Source organism: Petromyzon marinus, chromosome 55 (genome assembly GCF_048934315.1).
Source record: "Petromyzon marinus isolate PM22_M1 ecotype Great Lakes invasive population chromosome 55, UKy_Petmar_22M1.pri1.0, whole genome shotgun sequence".
In the NCBI taxonomy this organism is placed as follows: domain Eukaryota; kingdom Metazoa; phylum Chordata; class Hyperoartia; order Petromyzontiformes; family Petromyzontidae; genus Petromyzon; species Petromyzon marinus.
Genome location: NC_133721.1, coordinates 7,030,165 through 7,047,572, shown reverse-complemented (window position 1 = coordinate 7,047,572; position 17,408 = coordinate 7,030,165). Strand labels below are relative to the sequence as shown.

Here is a 17,408-nt window from a genome sequence, read left to right as displayed (position 1 = left end):
AATGCTAATACAAACGGCGTCATTACATTGTTTGTTGGTGCTTGTGTTGCGGTTGTATTATCAGTATTTAATTACATTTAGCTTCTCTCTCATGCTTATTTGACTCCTGATGTACGCCCCCTTTGCATGCTTACGTTTGGTCGCATCGTCGATGCAAGCGATGTTTCTTTCACATTCGCGCACATGTGTGTCGTGCAGACTGTGCCTTGACACGTGTTGTGTCGTGCCATTGCATATTGCAAGAGGTGGCGGTGACGATGATGATGTCAAAGGTCAAAGTGTCTCCCTACTCAAATAAGCAAACGGGCAGTATTCATTCCCATCGGTGGCTCTGAGCCAATGGTAGACATTCCACATTGCTATGGCAGGGCTATTTAATATTGTAGAACTACCCAGGTTGACTTTTCCACAAAGTAGTACCATTTTAGTCACCCCCGGAGTGTGAATGATGTGTCGACCCCTGGATTGTTCTGCGACTCCTATGTCACTGGCATGAAGGTGGTTCCTTCATTGCAATATCAGCAGTCTCTTGTGAAGCACTGGAGTTCCACCGTGTCTCTGCTGTTGTAGCGCTCCCGATGTGTGGGCCTCCTCCCCTAGCTTGACTCAGCCTCAAATGTGTATCTGGTGCGGTCGGGCGTGGTGCTGGCCACCCACCCCCTCGTGTGCCGTGCCGGCCTTCATAGGTGCTCGCTAACAGCACTTGCCCCAACAGTCTGTTAAGGCTACACGGAGGATCTTTGTCTTTGTTTTATGGGTACACTACTCATGTGTGCATGTGCGTGCACCGAGGCACGAATGTACGTGCACGTGTGTGTATGTATGTGTATATACACAGGTGGGGAGCGGTAGTGTAGCAGTTAGCGCTACGCTGCGCTACGAACCTGGCGACCCGGGTTCGATTCCCGCTCACGGCCAACACCAGTGACGTTTATCTGAACCGGTCCTGGGCCTCCCCTAGGTCGACTCAGCCTCAAATGAGTACCTGGTGCGGTGTGTTAGCATCGCCACTGGGGAGACAAAGGCGGCCGGCCGTGGTGCTGGCCACCCACCCCCTCGTGTACCGTTCCGGCCTTCATAGGTGCTCGCTAACAGCACTTGCCCCTACAGTTTGTTAAGGCTATATGGGGGATCTTTGTCTTTGTATATACACACGGGACCAGAGTAAACACGTGGCTATTAGCCAAAGAGGTATACTGGATGTGGTGTGCCCAAATATTATCTGAGCCACTGACCTAGGCAGAGTCACATTAAAATGACAGAACGCGTGTACATGCGTATGTCACGTGGTGGTCAGTTCACCGTGCTACTAACCCGGTGACCCGAGTTTGATTCCATGCCACAGCAGAACCAGTCCTGGATCCTCCCGCACGTCGACTCCCCGATTCAACGTGTCAAAATCAGCGCCGGGAAGGCAGAGCGAGCCGTGCGACCTGCCGACCTTAAAAGATGCCCGCTGAATGCAAGCTTTGCTCGAACCGTCTTTGCAGGCGTTCATTGGAGACCCCTTTGTCTTTGTGCGCGTGCGTGTGCAGCCTGCGAGATTCTGAAAATGGCTTCTCCGTGATCATCGACCGGCGGAGAGATCGCTGGGCGGCCGTGAAGGCGGCGCTCACTCGCATTGCGGTAACGCACGCCGCCACTCCGCGTCAGAATATTGGAGGAAATCCGATGAGCTATGAAGCTCTTTCTCACAGTGATGTCCGGTGGGGGCGGGTGGACCTGCTGCTCTCTCCTCTTGTCATCCTCGACCTCGTGGTGTTTTAGTGTTCTTCAATTCTTCTTGGTTCTCTTTTACATCTCCATAAAGTTTGTTATTGTCCTTCGAGAATGCAGAATTACAAAGTAGATTTCAAAGAGAGGAAGCAGGCAACGTGTAACAAACTCGGCGTATTGCACCCTCTAAATTAGGGACTGGTTGGGGGCATCAGGGCTGGCTGGCTGCCTTACCGCAGGAGGGGTAACGGTCGGGAGAAGTATATTTACTATTTAAACTAAACTAAACTATTTTTACTTTACCAGGTAAGGCCCACTGAGCTATGTATATATTGTTTTAAGAAGCGACCTGGCCACAAATGATAGCGCAACGAAGTGGCTCACCATGTGGATACTGATAGCAGATAAACACTCTAAATGTAGGTTGATTCTCAATGTGGAGGGGGGAAAAAAAAAACACTCGACCACGGGGAGAATATGCAAACACCGGACACACAGCGGGCGTCAGGGTCGGGATCAAACCCACGACCTCTTGCGTACCAGGCGAGGTAGTTAACATCTTGCCACCGCGGCGGCAAATTAATGGGGAGGGGAAGAAGGCGGGGGGGAGGAGTGAAGTCAGCAAACAGAGCCGGAGATAAAATAGCGTAAGCGGCAATGTCCAAGTTTGTCATTCTTGTTTTCTCGCAGGTGCAGCGGTCACCGTGCGTTAGCCCAAGTGGCGCAGTGTCCAGAGTGTTCCTCCTGGTTCTTAATGTCATCTTCACCTCCCTTCCAGTTCTTTTTAATGCTCCTGCGGGTTCTCCTCGTCACCTTCCTGGGACTTGAGTACAGCACGTCTGTCGCAGTTGTAAAAGCGGTGGCTTTCAGACAGCATACATTACATTTTCGTCTCCCCCCTCCTCTTTTCCGAACATAGATGGACTCGTCCATCTAAACAAACTGTCAAATCTCTCTCCGTGGTGCTAACGTTTAAAAATAATTTAATAAATGCGAACCGCCACTTCTTTTAAAGGTTTCTTGCCGTTGGTTTTCACACCTGATGATGACCGTTTGTGTTACAGTCGAAATGTCGTGAGAATTTTATTGTTTTATATATTTTTTATTATTTTATTGTTTCCCTTCAACGTGACTTTACCGAAAGAACCAAGAATAAGTGTTGTCAAGTTTGGAGAAAACTTTGGGCTGCTCGGGACTATTCAAAATGCCGATTGACAAAAGTAAAAAGAAAGTCAACCGATATAATCGATGAACTGACAACCGATGACAACATTGAACGTAACATTCCTCGCATTCATAACATAAAATATATTAACCTCAGCGGCAGAATGGCAAAAAGTGCATGGAGCGGTTGACATGCCAGCCATGTTGCTTGGGGTTTGTGAGTAATGCAATCCCTAGCAACCACTGTCATGCCCAACATCATTGCGCTATCACCAGGACACCAATATTTTCGACTGAATATTTGCTCCCGAATGTCTGTGCGTTTTCTCTCGTGTGATTATTTTTGTGGAACTTACTGCATTCGCCTGTGACATCTGGCAACTGGGCAGCTTTTGTTAAAAACAAAAAAACCTATAGTAATAGGTTTGTACCCTTTTATCTGGCACCAAAACTGACACCTTTATACAAAGGATCATGTTTGCAATAACCACAACACAAGCAGTCAAAATGCAAACAAAAAGAGACAACTCTGATAATAATATTGGCACTGTCCTTGAAATTGATTGGTCCACACCCGAGACGGCTTTTCTTAGAGCCCAGTCTCCACTGGTGTTGGACCAGAAGACGCCAAAAGGCGTACAACTCAAAAACAGCGCACCATCAGAGTACTGAGAGCTCGGGGTAAGCATTTACACTATGAGACCTCCTTTGCAAGTAGCAAGATATAGCAATAGGTTTTTACCCTTTTATCTGTCTCTTTTTGTTTGCATTTTGACTGCTTGTATTGTGGTTATTGCAAACATGATCCCTTGTATAAAGGTGTCAGTTTTTGTGCCAGATAAAAGGGTAAAAACCTATTACTATATCTTGCTACTAGCAAAGGAGGTCTCATAGTGTAAACAAAAAACCTGACTGCTGATGAGCTGCAGGAAGTCAAAAACCGGTCCATACTTTTCCCGCTTAAAACAAATGTTTGTAATATTGGCCTGGAAAGGTAAAAGGATGAGGACTGAAACACATTGTTTTTTTTTATGTGGACACACAAAATAGAGGTCTGTTTATATATTGTGTTCTCACTCATGAGTTATCTTGACTCTCCTGCCCTTCCTCATTCTGCAGTTACACCTCCTCCTCCTTCTTGTTGTCTTCCTCCTCATTCGTATATTCGACCTCGTCACGAGCGCTTACATCATCGTATAATCGGTACACACGGATGTGTCTTCAACAGGACCTTAACATTAAATCGGTGCCAGTTGCTTTTCTCTTGCCTTCAATACCCCCCTCGCGTTGTCATCTTTCCTCGTTGGAAAATAAAACACCTTTTTGGACCAACTGCAGAAAATAAAATCCACGAACATCTCATACAAAATGAGCTCGAACCAATGAAAAAGCCAGAAGCAAGCGCACAGTCAGCCGATCCCATTTTCTGATTGCACGAGACGGAGCGTTTTCAATTAATTTTCCTCGCACGGGCAGGCAAACTGCAGTCAGCCTGAACTGCAAGGCCAGGAGTTCAGCCCTGTCAGCTGAATTCCTCCCATTTCCTTAACCCGTTCCAAGACACACGAGATCTCCACCACTTTTTTTTGCATTTTCAGCGGCTTCGTGAAAGGCCACGTGAGAGTTACTGAGCTGGTACCGTGGGGATCATGGGTTAGGGACGCCACCTTGTCCCGATATTTTTCCAAGGATCGTCCTCTTTTTTTTTGTGAAAGCTGTCCCGGTAAATCTGTAATAGCCGGTTATTTTGTCTGTTGCGTCAAAATGCACCACTCGGTGCGATGCATTTGCATGCAGCTCTCTCCTCTTTTTTGGTATTGAGATATTATTTTTTCCATGATATGTCCCGTTTTCTATTCTTTGGGTCTTTCGGTAAAGTCACGTAGATAGGTTCAAATAAAATAACAAAAAAAACTACGACGTTTCGATCGCAATACAAGCGGTCGTCATCAGGAAAAATATGTTTTTTTCTGTTTTAACCACAGAGGGGGAATCCTTAATCGTGGCATCGAATCTAATGTTTCAGCCGGCTATGACGAAGCCTGGGTTTCTCAGTTTCAGGGAACATGTCACAACTATATTACTAAAATGGCAATTTGTACACATTTGGTGAAACGTGACATAAAGCAACGTGGAAATCACCTAATGGAGTGCAGAACCGAGTCTAAGTTGATGGGCTTATTTCACGCTGCAGTAATTTGGCGAATAGGCTGAGACCATCGACACTTGAGAACTTAAGCGTGGTTCAGAACGAGAATATTTATTGATACTGGAGGAATCCGATGAGCTATAAAGCTATTTCCCCACAGATGTCCACGTTAAACAGAGGTGGTGGCTGCTTTCGTTTGAAACATAGGGTCCCGGGCGATTCCAACTCTGAGCCACCCGACCATCCGCAAGATATAAAATATGCAGTTAAGCAATATGTCATCTGATATACGTCAGCTCATAGAAAGTGCTTCTTATATTTATTCCTTTTCGAAATTCAAACATCTCAAAATGCAAGGCAACTCTGGAACGGGTGATGTGGGATCAAGGGACCGGTGATTGTCTATGATGTCAGCTCTACACTTCTTGTAAGATTGTGTGGATGCACACACACACGCACGCGCACGCTCGCGCAAAATCCCTTGGCATTTATTGCAGCAGAGTTACACCATTACGGATACCAAACAAGGAGAATTACTCGGCAATTAGCTTATTATCAGATCATTCCTTCCTGACCATTCGGAGGACTTCCTGTCTGCCCAATTGCCGTGTGGAACATTCTGATACTAATGAGTGTTTCCTAGACCAAATAATCTGGCTGGGTGGTTAATCAGTTAGTGTGTGTGGCTCGCAATCAGAAGGTTATGAGTTCAAAGGCCAATGCGAGGTTGATGCATCCTGTCGACCTCTCCCTGTTCAATTAAAATGTTGGTCACCATTTTTTGTCGAAAGTCAGCCAGTGGTAGTCCTGTGGAAAACTTCGCGTTTGCCACAGTAATGTGGAAATTCCACCACGCCTCTAGAACTGTAATCCGGCGGTTGAGCACCATCCTCGGTCATTTGAGCGGAAAAATCACTTTGACGTCAACCCCTTTTTTCAACGCCGAATTCTTATTTTAAGTCTTCCAAATGTTATTGGGGTCACGTGACAAGGCCGAGCATCCATTCGGAAACTCTTGCAAAAGCGCGTGCCATGCGCCGTCTGGTAACGTCCCAAGGAAGACATCACAAAAATACTTTTGAGATCCCCACACACGGACAGAGGAATGTTCGTCATATGGCGGTGATAACAACAATCTTTATTTGAAGCTTTCGTGACTGCAGGAATCCAAACTCTTTGGTTCTTCCGGTAAAGTCACGTAGGTATAAATTAAAATAAATCAGTTATTTTTTTTATTGTATACCTACGTGACTTTACCGAGATAACAACATTCGTTATTTTTAAATGATGGAATATTTCCGAAGTAATAAAAATTTGTATGTCAAAACAGATGTATTTTACCCCTAGCTTGATCCAGATTGTGCTGTAAATGTCAAGCAAAATTTGTATGTCAAAACAGATGTATTTTACCCCTAGCTTGATCCAGATTGTGCTGTAAATGTCAAGCAATTAGGCATCGTGTTCATTCAAAGCTATCTCCAGGGCAGTGCAACCCTTCACGATAGAGAATAGCCCAGGGAAGTGGACACCACAGAGCTAGCTCTGAAACCCATTAAGAGTAAGCCAGCACATCCCCACCCGCTCTGCCACTGTTTGTTGCACAGCAGCAAAAACTGAATTTTTAATTCTCAGGAGCTGTAATTTTGCCAAATGAATAGACAACAAACGAATGCGTTTGTGTAAAAACAATTAACTTCGAAGTTCATTGATGGCCACTCTGATCATGAGCTCGCCACACTTGAGAACCCAGTTTGGTCAACGACAGGGGAAACGTGACGTGAAACCCAGGTATGTCTGTATGGTGTCTGTATGTATAGTGTATGTATGGTGTATGTATGTTGTATGTATGGCATATGTATGTATGGTGTTTGCGTGTTGTACAGTATGTATGGTGTATGTATAGTGTATGTATGTTGTATGTATGTTTTATGTATGGCATATGTATGTATGGTGTATGTATGGTTTATGTATGGTGTATGTATGGTGTATGTAAGTTGTATGTATGGTGTTTGTGTGTTGTATATATGGTGTATGTATGTTGTATGTATGGTGTTTTTAACATAGCCATATCTATGACCAGTCACAAGCTAATCACTCAGCTATTTCAATGCTAAATTATCCTGTTTGATTTGTAAACCCCTTTATCAAGGTGCCTCACTTCTCTAAACCAGCTTAAAAGACGCTACAAATCTTAACAACGTTCATTGAAGCTCTGTCGTCCCGACAGCTCTGTTCCTTTCACCTGAAGAAGGCCACTTGTGTTGTGGCCGAAACGTCGTGAGAATTTTATTGTGTTATTTTATTATTATTAATGTATTATTTTATTCTCATTCTACGTGACTTTACCGAAAGAACCAAAGAAGATGTATGTATGTTGTATGTGTGTATGTGTGAACTTCTTTCGCACCGTGCGTAGCTAACCGTGCGAATCGGAGGTGCGTCATGTTGACACCCAAGCCCCCTGTTCATAACCAAACGTTGTGCTTAAGTCTGCATTTGACCATTTAAATGTTTATTTTCACGGTTATAACCCTTGAAATGAAGATAGCTTTTTCCCCCCTTTAAAGTCAGAATTGCGTTGGGTTCGTGTTATTTGTGCTGGCACACCACTGCCATCGCAGCTTGACAGCGTCGTGTGCGTTGGCAAATGTTCGATACCTACTGCAGCAGCTCGCTGCCTGTTCATTTCCGACAACAACAAAAAAAATAACCAAAACCAAAGTAAACCGGACGTTTTAGACGTCTGCGTTGCTCTCACTCACATTGTGTGCCGCTTGTCTCCAACACCACAAATTAACAACTTATTTAAAAAAAAACAAATCACCCTTAAGGGAATTTCAAGTTTATTAATTAGTAGCCATCCGTAATTTATCAACACATTCCCCAGGAGTTTTGCATCGGAGGTAATGCGAAAATGAATCTCAACGGGCCCTGATGTGGTCACACACTTAAAGGATATTGATTGGCTAATTTTGACTTTGTACAAAAGATTCCCAACTGGCCGCTATTTGGCGACCAGCTACGTTCTACAACGCCCCTGAGCCCCCCCCCCCCCCTGCGACGCAGTTTGTGCACTTCTCTGTAGGTGTAGAACGTCAACATGCACAGTGTGTTTATGTAGACACGAGCCTTTCGCCCGTCCAAAGGACGGGTGTATTGCAGTAAATCTGAAACGTGCAAGCGATAAGCGGACCGCGACGTGATAGTCACTGCATCGATGCGTGTGCAATTTGTAAGGTGCGCGGTGACGCAGACCTATTTCATTTAAACGTCCTTTTTACTCTGATGTCTCAACAGCGTGATGGAGATCGCGTCACGTGATGAGGGTTCTGCCTTTGTAGTGAGGGTTGTAAGTTGACGCCGAGGAGGGGGGAGGAGGCGCCTCGCCCCCCCCCCCATGTGGAGTGACGTCACCCGCTAACTATTATTAATGGTGGGGGGGGGTGTCCAATTGGGAGACGTCACCTCTTCGTGATTATTAATGCGGGGGGAGGGTGCTCCATGTGGAGTGACGTCACGTGCTCATGAGTATTAATGAGGGGGGCTGCTCGATGTGGAGTGACGTCACGAGCGTTTTGAACATTCCTGGGTGATCATAGTAGGTATGATGAGTTCATGTACATGCATGGCCAGCCATCGAACAATGACAGTCACTGCATCGCGCGCTTTCAGTTGCTCTTCTGCGGCCATCTGGAACGTTCTTCCTTCAGATATCAGGAAGCCACTGGAGCGATGCCACTTTAAATCTAGATTGAAAACTCATTTCTTTAGAACGGCTTTTTGTGTTTAGTTTGTTGTCCTTCCCCCGCACCTCTGATAAGCACGGTTGGTTTTTCACGGTGCGAAAGAATACGCATTGCAATATACACTATACTTCGGTACACTACACTATACACTACATTACTATATACTCCACTACTATACTAAGTTGAAAACTCATTCCTTTATTACTGCTTTTTATGTTTAGTTTATTGTCCATCCTCCGCACTTCCGATTACCACGTTTTGGCTACGTACGGTGGTGCGAAAGAAGTTCAACATACAGTACATCATCATTATTGTAACAATACGCGAGAGCGATTTCTCCCGGAGTTGTAGTCCCAATGCGTGGGCCCTGGTGCACCCCTAGACTGACGTGGGCCCTGGTGCACCCCCAAGATTGGGCCCTGGTGCACCACCTAGACTGACGTGGGCCCTGGTGCACCACCTAGACTGACGTGGGCCCTGGTGCATCCCCAAGATTGGGCCCTGGTGCACCACCTAGACTGACGTGGGCCCTGGTGCACCACCTAGACTGACGTGGGCCCTGGTGCATCCCCAAGATTGGGCCCTGGTGCACCACCTAGACTGACGTGGGCCCTGGTGCACCACCTAGACTGACGTGGACCCTGGTGCACCCCCAAGATTGGGCCCTGGTGCACCACCTAGACTGACGTGGGCCCTGGTGCACCCCTAGACTGACGTGGGCCCTGGTGCACCCCTAGACTGACGTGGGCCCTGGTGCACCCCCTAGATTGGGCCCTGGTGCACCCCCCAAAGCTCTTCGTACCCACGGCACCTGGGCCCACGTTGCCTGTGGGGGGGGGGGGGGTGGGGGGGGAGTGGGGGGGCTGGTGCAGTTGCACCACCTGCACACTCGCCAGCCATGCCGCTGGGTTGTGGCTGCGTGCCGCTTTTTGTGGAGGCTGTTTTTTTTTGTTTTGCCGCAGCGGGCAGGGGCCTTGGCGTCGGCAATTGAATCGTGCGGGCGGATTCCGCTGCAACGCATCGCTGAGGCCCACCGCCAGGCCCCCACCGGGACACCCAGCTGAGCTACAACCCTTGCAGCGTTTTCTATTTGGGTTTGTTATGGCCGCTGCAGCGGCAGCGGCAATGAAGCACACGGACGCTGGGTTACAGAGGAGAGAGCCCTCTGTGGACATCACACGCGAGTTCATGTCATCCGGGTCGCGTTTGTAATAACAGCAGGAAGCTACGCGCACGGATTTGCTTTCTCGTTCGTTAGTGATATCCCCTCACGTGTGTGTGTGTGTGTGCGTGTGGGGTTTCTCTGCCAGTTTTGCATCCACTTGGAAAATACGCATTATAAGGTGGGCGGGTGGCCTCAGCGGTCAGGGTGCTGAGCGGGCACTTCTGAATAAACCGGGTTCCTCATGCTCGTAGCAACAAATTAACGCGCGCAAAAATTGATCGAGTTGAATGTGTCTCTGTGGCTTAATTTGCCTACATTCCAGCTCTGAGAGATCAATATTTGGGTTTGATTCTCATGCAACGGACATTGTCCTCCACGTTATGAGACGATTCATCCATTTGGACCCCTTGCAAAGAGATGAACCGTTCGTTTTTTTTTTAAATCAGGGAATGGCCCAGAGAAGCGGATATTAACAGAGCTGCCTCTGAAATCCATTCAAGTGACCTTCAAGCAACCCCCGTTCCACACAGCAGCAGGCAGCACCATCCCCGCCCAGAATCAGAATATGTATTTACACTGGAGAAACCCGCTGTCCCAGTGAGTGTACATTCGTCACACCGAAGTACTTCCAACCCGATGCGTTTCACCGCCGGAGCTGGAATTTGGCCAAATAAAATTGTTACTTATATATGTACAACAACAACAACAACCGCCATTCGCCACTATGTGGCGGTGACGTCACCACGACGCTTGCGCCAGGCCATGTGCGCCTTGAGGCCACGTGAAGTGTCGAACGCCCGCTGGCAGGAGGTCACGGGGCAGACCCAGGTGCACACGGGTCGACTGACTGAGATGAGATGAGTGGCTGAAGTACCACTAAACCAACGTCTTTAAAAATATATATACACACACACACTGACACATAGACGCGCGACAGCCACTGCGGGCTCTTCTGTGTAAATTTGGGGCCGGCGGTGCGGTCGACAACGACGATTCGCTTGAGGAGGAACGCGCCGTGAATACTAAACGGCGCCGGCCGCCATCCGCAGGCTCACATCGCCTCGCGTCAGCGGTCGCGGGTCTTCGAGCTTTGCCCGCACAGCCACGGGGAGGATTTCGCTGCGCGTGTGCGCGTAACCCCTCGTGCTTTTGTAGACATTTAAATGGGGGGGCATAAAGGGGCGGGGGGGGGCGGACGACTAGGGGCTAAGGAGGAGGGCTTTGGTGGGTTTTGACACTGGCGCTGTGATGAATTTGTACGTGTGTTGAACTTATTTCGCACCGTACGTAGCAGACCGTGCTACGTATGTATGGTGGACTTATTTCGCACTGTGCGTAGGCAACCGTGCTACGCATGTACGTTTACCTTCTTTCAAACCGTATGTAGCTGACCGTGATATGTACGTTGAACTTTTTTCACACTGCACGTAGCCGACCGTGCTAATGGGAGGTTTTCGGGGGAAGGACAAACAAACTGAAAACAAAAAGCAGTTCTACCCAACACAAGGACGACAGGGTCCCAAGACTCACGGTGTCGAGGCTTTGGGTTGTCGCTGCGTCGTGGTGATGAAAAATCTTGCGATCAAAATCATCTCCATCATCGCCATCATGATCGTCATTAAAAATAACAATTGGCATAGAATAATAGCCGGCCGGGGGTGGCGCACGCCTGCACTGCGGAGGTGAAGGTTGGTGGATCACACGAACAGTGCTGGATTATCCTCGTTGCAAAAGTAGCTACTACATATGCTACGGGCCCCGCATTATCAAGGGCCCCGCGCTAAACGCTTTCAAGCTATCAATTCCGGTTCAGTGATTCTGCACTTGCTCTATGACTCTAGTACTATACCGCCTTCAACTTTTACGAGCGACTGGGTGTTTAAGGTTTAGCGATTTGCCGTATTATCTGGCTGTATAGCAAATGAAAAAATACAATTACTTTACTGTGCAAGTTAAACATGTACGTGTTTTAATAATTACGTTTTTTTTTTAGGGCCCCTTTATAACATCATGCTACAGGCCCCGCACTCGCTTCATCCGGCACTGCACACGAATGTTGCAGAACTCCATAATTTCGTTTTTTTTTAAACTCCCTTGCCATGGGCATTGAGGTGCCGTACGCCGGCTTGGGAGGAAAAGGCGGTACAGCAAAGCTACGGGCTGTCGTCCTTCGTGAGATCGAGCGTTGCCCCTTCGCACGCGCATGTGTTTTCTCGTGGCCCTCCGGTTTCCACCCCCATGTAAACACTCGTTCATTTGCTTGAACGACACCACCATATAAAACTAAACAATATCATTACTTTCGTTACCGTCAAAAATCATCAAAAGTATTATATTGCGTACTGTCTCCACCACAACCTATTGTCGCTCTGTGCCCCTGTACCGTGCCTGTTCCGTTGTTATGTGCACTGATGTCGACTTTATTGAGGGCGATATTGGCCAGTAAAAATAAAGATTGCTACTGATGATGATGCTGCTGCTCCCGTTGCTGCTGCTGCTGCTGCTGATGGTGATGTCCTTGATGCTGATGGTGCTGCTGCTGAAAATGTCCATGATGATGTTGCTGATGGTGATGCTACTGATGCTGAGGTGCTGCTGCTGATAATATCCATGATGATGTTGCTGATGGTGATGCTACTGATGCTTACTGTAGGTGCTGCTGCTGATAATATCCATGATGATGATGCTACTGATGGCGATGCTACTGATGCTGATGGTACTGCTGTTGTGGATGTTGCTGCTACTCCAACAGACATTCTTCCCCGCCGATCTGCGCCTCGTGCTGGTGCTGAGGCCAGCTGCGTTCCTCCAGAGGCACATCACGGAGCTGGGTGTGCGGCTGAGTCGTGATGACTTTAAAATGAAGGTACCGGTAAGTGTTGCCAGTTGAGTGCCTTGCTCATTGAACTCACAATAGAGGGGTTTTTTTTTGGGGGGGGGGGGGTTAGATTCTGTGAATATAAATGTGTTGTTAAACCCACCACCACCCGACACAGCCAATTAGTAAGGGTTGTCACGTAAACAGAACGTGCCAATTATCTACTGGTACAGCACAGCGGTTGTGTGTTGGAGAGTAAATCCACAACATTTACAATTCGAGTCCCGTGACGTTTCGCTGGTAATTACAGCCAGTATCATTAGGCGACAGCCAGAATTTTCGGGTAAATCCTCCTGTTTCGGCCTTGAATAGAGTTGGGTAAATGTGATGTTGTCACTTGTGAGCCAATCAGGTGCGAAGAGCAGAGGGGGGCGGGGTTAATAAGTGTGGGGAAAGCATTTAACTTGGTTAATCCGCGGCTTTTGGCTAGCCATCCAACAAAGACGGTCACCGCATCTCGTGCTTTCAAAGGTGCTTCTGCGGCCGTCTGGAACACTCTTCCTTCCGCTAATAGGAAGTGACTGTGGCTATGCACTTTTAAATCATCTGGATTGAAGAATTATTTTCTTTAGAACTACTTTTTGTGTTTAATTTGTTGTCCTTCCCCTGCAACTCCGATTAGCACGGTTGGCTTCGTACAGTGTGAAATAATTTAAAGATGTAAAACACACATACACCGAAACCTCCAATTAGCACGGTTGGCTACGTACGGTGTGAAAGAAGTTTAACATGCAAACACACATACACCGCACCTCAAATTAGCACGGTTGGCTACGTACGGTGCGAAAGAAGTTCAACATAAATACCATCAGTCAATCACTCAGTTAAATGGTGCATTTAATCAGCCACTCACTCAGTCATTCGGTCAGGTAACTACTCACTTCAACCAATGTCTCACTCTCTCGGTCATTCATTCAGTTGGCTAAGCAGTCACTGCAATTAGTCGCTCACTAACTCGGTCAATCGTTTTTTTTCCCATCCAAGTTAAAGTTTAGCTTATTTGAGAACTAAAGAGACCAGGATGGACTCATTTGCAATCAGTTTCTTACTCAATCACTCAGTCACTTGACCACTAACTTCAATCAGTCGGTAAAACTCTCCAAGTCATTCAATCAGTCGGTTGACCAGTGGCTCCCGTTTAGGGTGATTTGAGCGCACGTACAAGAAATCCGGGGCATTCGAATTTCATTTGGATCTCGCAAGTGAGGCGAAGGTCGAACATGGGCAATGGTTGTGTAGTGGGTTAAATTCAGGCACGAACTGGAACTTTGGAGGCAACACTATTTATTAGCTAAACACAACGGGTTACTCTTAATATTAACAGGATAACGGCATAGGGTGGTGGCAACCACGGTTCATAACTTAGCTAACACACGGGGATACTACTACATTACTGGACTGGAGACCGAGGATCGTAGATGGTGGCTTCATCCCAGACTTGACGCAGCAGAAGAGCCCCCAGCTCTCCGTCCACACCCCGCTTATAAACCACACCGGCGTGGCTGGCTCTGCCCCAGGCCACGCCCCCCTTTCCGATCCTTCGGGAAGGCCCGAGCCCCCAACCACGTGACCCCCCCCCCTGGGACCCCTGGCCCCCCCTTTATCCGGTCACGTGTCCTGTTGGGTTCACGACCTCCGTGACACCCGCCTACAGCCGCCATACCGAGCCAACACAGTAGTGTCGTTGTACTACACTGCACTTGTATCTGACCGGGAGACCGGGCAAACACATTTTCTCGCATTGGTATTCAAAGGTAAAGCCAAGTGCGTGCGATAGTTACAGCTCCTAGCCACTAGGCGTCACTATGGGTTCACGGCCCACACCAGTGACGATTATATGAACCGGTCCCGGGGATCCCCTAGGTCGACTCAGCCCGAAATGAGTACCCCGTGCGGTGCGTAACCTTCCGCCACTGGGGAGACAAAGGTGTCCTGCCTTCGTAGGTGCTCGCTAGCGGCACTCGCTCCATCGGTCTGCTGAAGGCTATACGGGGTGATCTTTGTCTTTGTTTGCGGTGGGCTGGAGGCAGGGGGCTGCAGAGACGCTGTTGACATTTTGGGCCACAGCCTCAGGATTGATGGTGTGGGTGACCGACGAGAGCACGCACTCCGGCATTTGTTTGTGAGATTTTACAGACAGGATCAGTGGATTTCCCCCTCAGCACCCTACCTCGCCTGCTATGTAGGAGGTGGTGGGTTCGATCCCGAACCAGACGCCTGCTGTATATTTGGAGTGTGGGCGGTCTCTCTCTCCCCGTGGTCGCGTGGATTTTTCTCCGGGTGCTCCGGTTTCTCCCCCCACATTTAGAATCAACGTGCGTTTAGATTGTTTGGCTGCTATACATTTCCACATAAGCCGCTAAGTTTAGCTCTCCTTTTTCGCCAGAAGCGAGTTCCGCTGTCATTCGTGACCAGGCCGCTTCTGAAAAATAGCTCTATAGCTCAGCGGACCTTATCTTGTAAAAATAAAAAAAATAGTTTTCGAAGCCCCACTTCGTCACGGATAAGAGACGTTCAACTGCACGATAATGATACTACATTTACTGAGCTACTGGCTACGGACTGCTGAACCGATTTCCTATGCGCTACTGCTGCTGCTGCGGATTAAAGGTTCTGCCATCAGCACGATCGGTTTCTACGTCACCTTTCCCGGGACAAAGATGGTGTTGGTCGAGAGAAGGGAGCAATTGTTGAATGGAGAACAACACGTACTCATATATATATGTTTTATAATCTCAAATGAAGTGGATGTATCTTTTCTAATTCTCTCACTTTGCCTCTGCACCTTCACTGGCTTCCCGTTTACTACACCGCTGTCTTTGCAAATACCTTACACATCGAACGCGTAGGCTTTTGCGACCAATATCATCCATAACACAGGTGTGTTTTAGAGCAAAGCCACAACATTTACCGAAAAAACCAAAGACGTGCTGTAGTAGTGACGAATTGGCATGTTTTGTTTCCATGACAAACCTTACTTATTTGGCTGTGTCGGGGTGGTGGCGGGTTTAATGACACATTTTTATATTTACGCGATATAGCCCATAAAACCTCTATTATGGACTTGACACATCGTCTGTACATCTCTCCATGGCCTTTCCACACCTCATCTCGCCTCTCTCACCTCTTTTTATGTCCACCCCACTCCCCCCCCGTGCTCTTCAATCCCAAATCCTCACTGTGTTCCTCCTCGTCCCTCTGCCCAATCCCGTGTTCGATCTCTCTCCCTCCTTGCAACCCCTCCACTGGAATCAACTTCCTCTGTACATTCAAGCGGCACTGCCCATAGTCTCAGCACTGCCCATAGACTAACACTGCCCCATAGACTCAGCACTGCCCATAGACTAACACTGCCCCATAGACTCAACACTGCCCGTAGACTCAACTCTGCCCATAGACTCAACACTGCCCATAGACTCAACACTGCCCATAGACTCAACACTGCCCATAGACTCAACACTGCCCATAGACTAACATTGCCCATAGACAGAACACTGCCCATAGACAGAACACTGCCCATAGACTCAACATTGCCGATAGACTCAACACTGCACCATAGACTCAACACTACTGCCCATAGAATCAACACTGCCCATAGACTCAGCACTGCCCATAGACTCAACACAGCCCGTAGAATCAATACTACTGCCCATAGACTCAACACTGCCCATAGACTCAGCACTACCCATAGACTCAACACTGCACCATAGACTCAACACTGCCCATAGAATCAACACTTCCCATAGACTCAACACTACTGCCCATAGAATCAACACTGCCCATAGACTCAACACTGCCCATAGAATCAACACTTCCCATAGACTCAACACTACTGCCCATAGAATCAACACTACTGCCCATAGACTCAACACTCTCGATATGATCTCTCAGACACCCAACCTCTTCTCCGCTTATTTCCCGTTCCTCCCCTGTAGCCCTTTTCGTGACCCCCGTGGTGCCCTCTGTTACGGTCGCTCATTCCTTCCCCGCATGCCACCCCTTGCCATCTAAGCCACTCGATTCTTGCACCCCGCTTTTAAACTACACAGAGCGCCTTGGCTCTTGAGTCAAGGCGCTCTACGAGTGTACGACATCCGCGTCTGAGCATTTTGTGGGTGCCCCTTATCCACACGCATGAGACAGAAAGACAAACACGCACTGGGGAAGTCTATTTGCCGCAACCGAATATGTGTTTTGACCGTGTCCGGGACATCCACGGCCCCACCCGTCAGTGGCTGCGTCCGTGGCCGGAGACTCGGTGGTGAGGCTACGACAGAGAGACGCTTCCAAAATGTGGGCAAAGCTATCGGGACAACGGCCTTCAAAATGTCGAGTTTTCCCCCGTTTCAGTCGAGAGCCTCCCTCCACCGCGGGGCGAGAGATTTGCAACCATGCTGGGTGGCGGCGAGCGGCGGGAACTAAAGAAATGTTTTTTCTACTTTTGAAAGGGGGTTAAACGTCTCTTGAGCGATTAAACGGCGCGAATGGAATTCGAGTCGAATCTCGTCGCGAACAAACACGATGCCGCATTGGGCCTTCCGTTCATTCCACCGCTCGCCGTCTCCCAGCGGAGTTGCAAATCTCGCTCGC

The 17,408-nt window shown here is 48.1% G+C and overlaps 1 protein-coding gene across 8 annotated transcripts in view; it reads left to right on the top strand.

Moving 5' to 3' along the window:
* The window catches only part of MCF2L2 (MCF.2 cell line derived transforming sequence-like 2), a 193,478-nt gene that overhangs the window by 43,395 nt on the left and 132,675 nt on the right, over window positions 1-17,408 (top strand). For all 8 annotated transcript variants that reach the window (XM_076052295.1, XM_076052296.1, XM_032975299.2 and 5 more), the window contains 2 exons: window positions 1,536-1,626; window positions 12,693-12,812. In XM_076052295.1, the coding sequence (XP_075908410.1) occupies window positions 1,536-1,626; window positions 12,693-12,812 (211 nt within the window). The remainder of the gene's footprint in view (window positions 1-1,535; window positions 1,627-12,692; window positions 12,813-17,408) is intronic.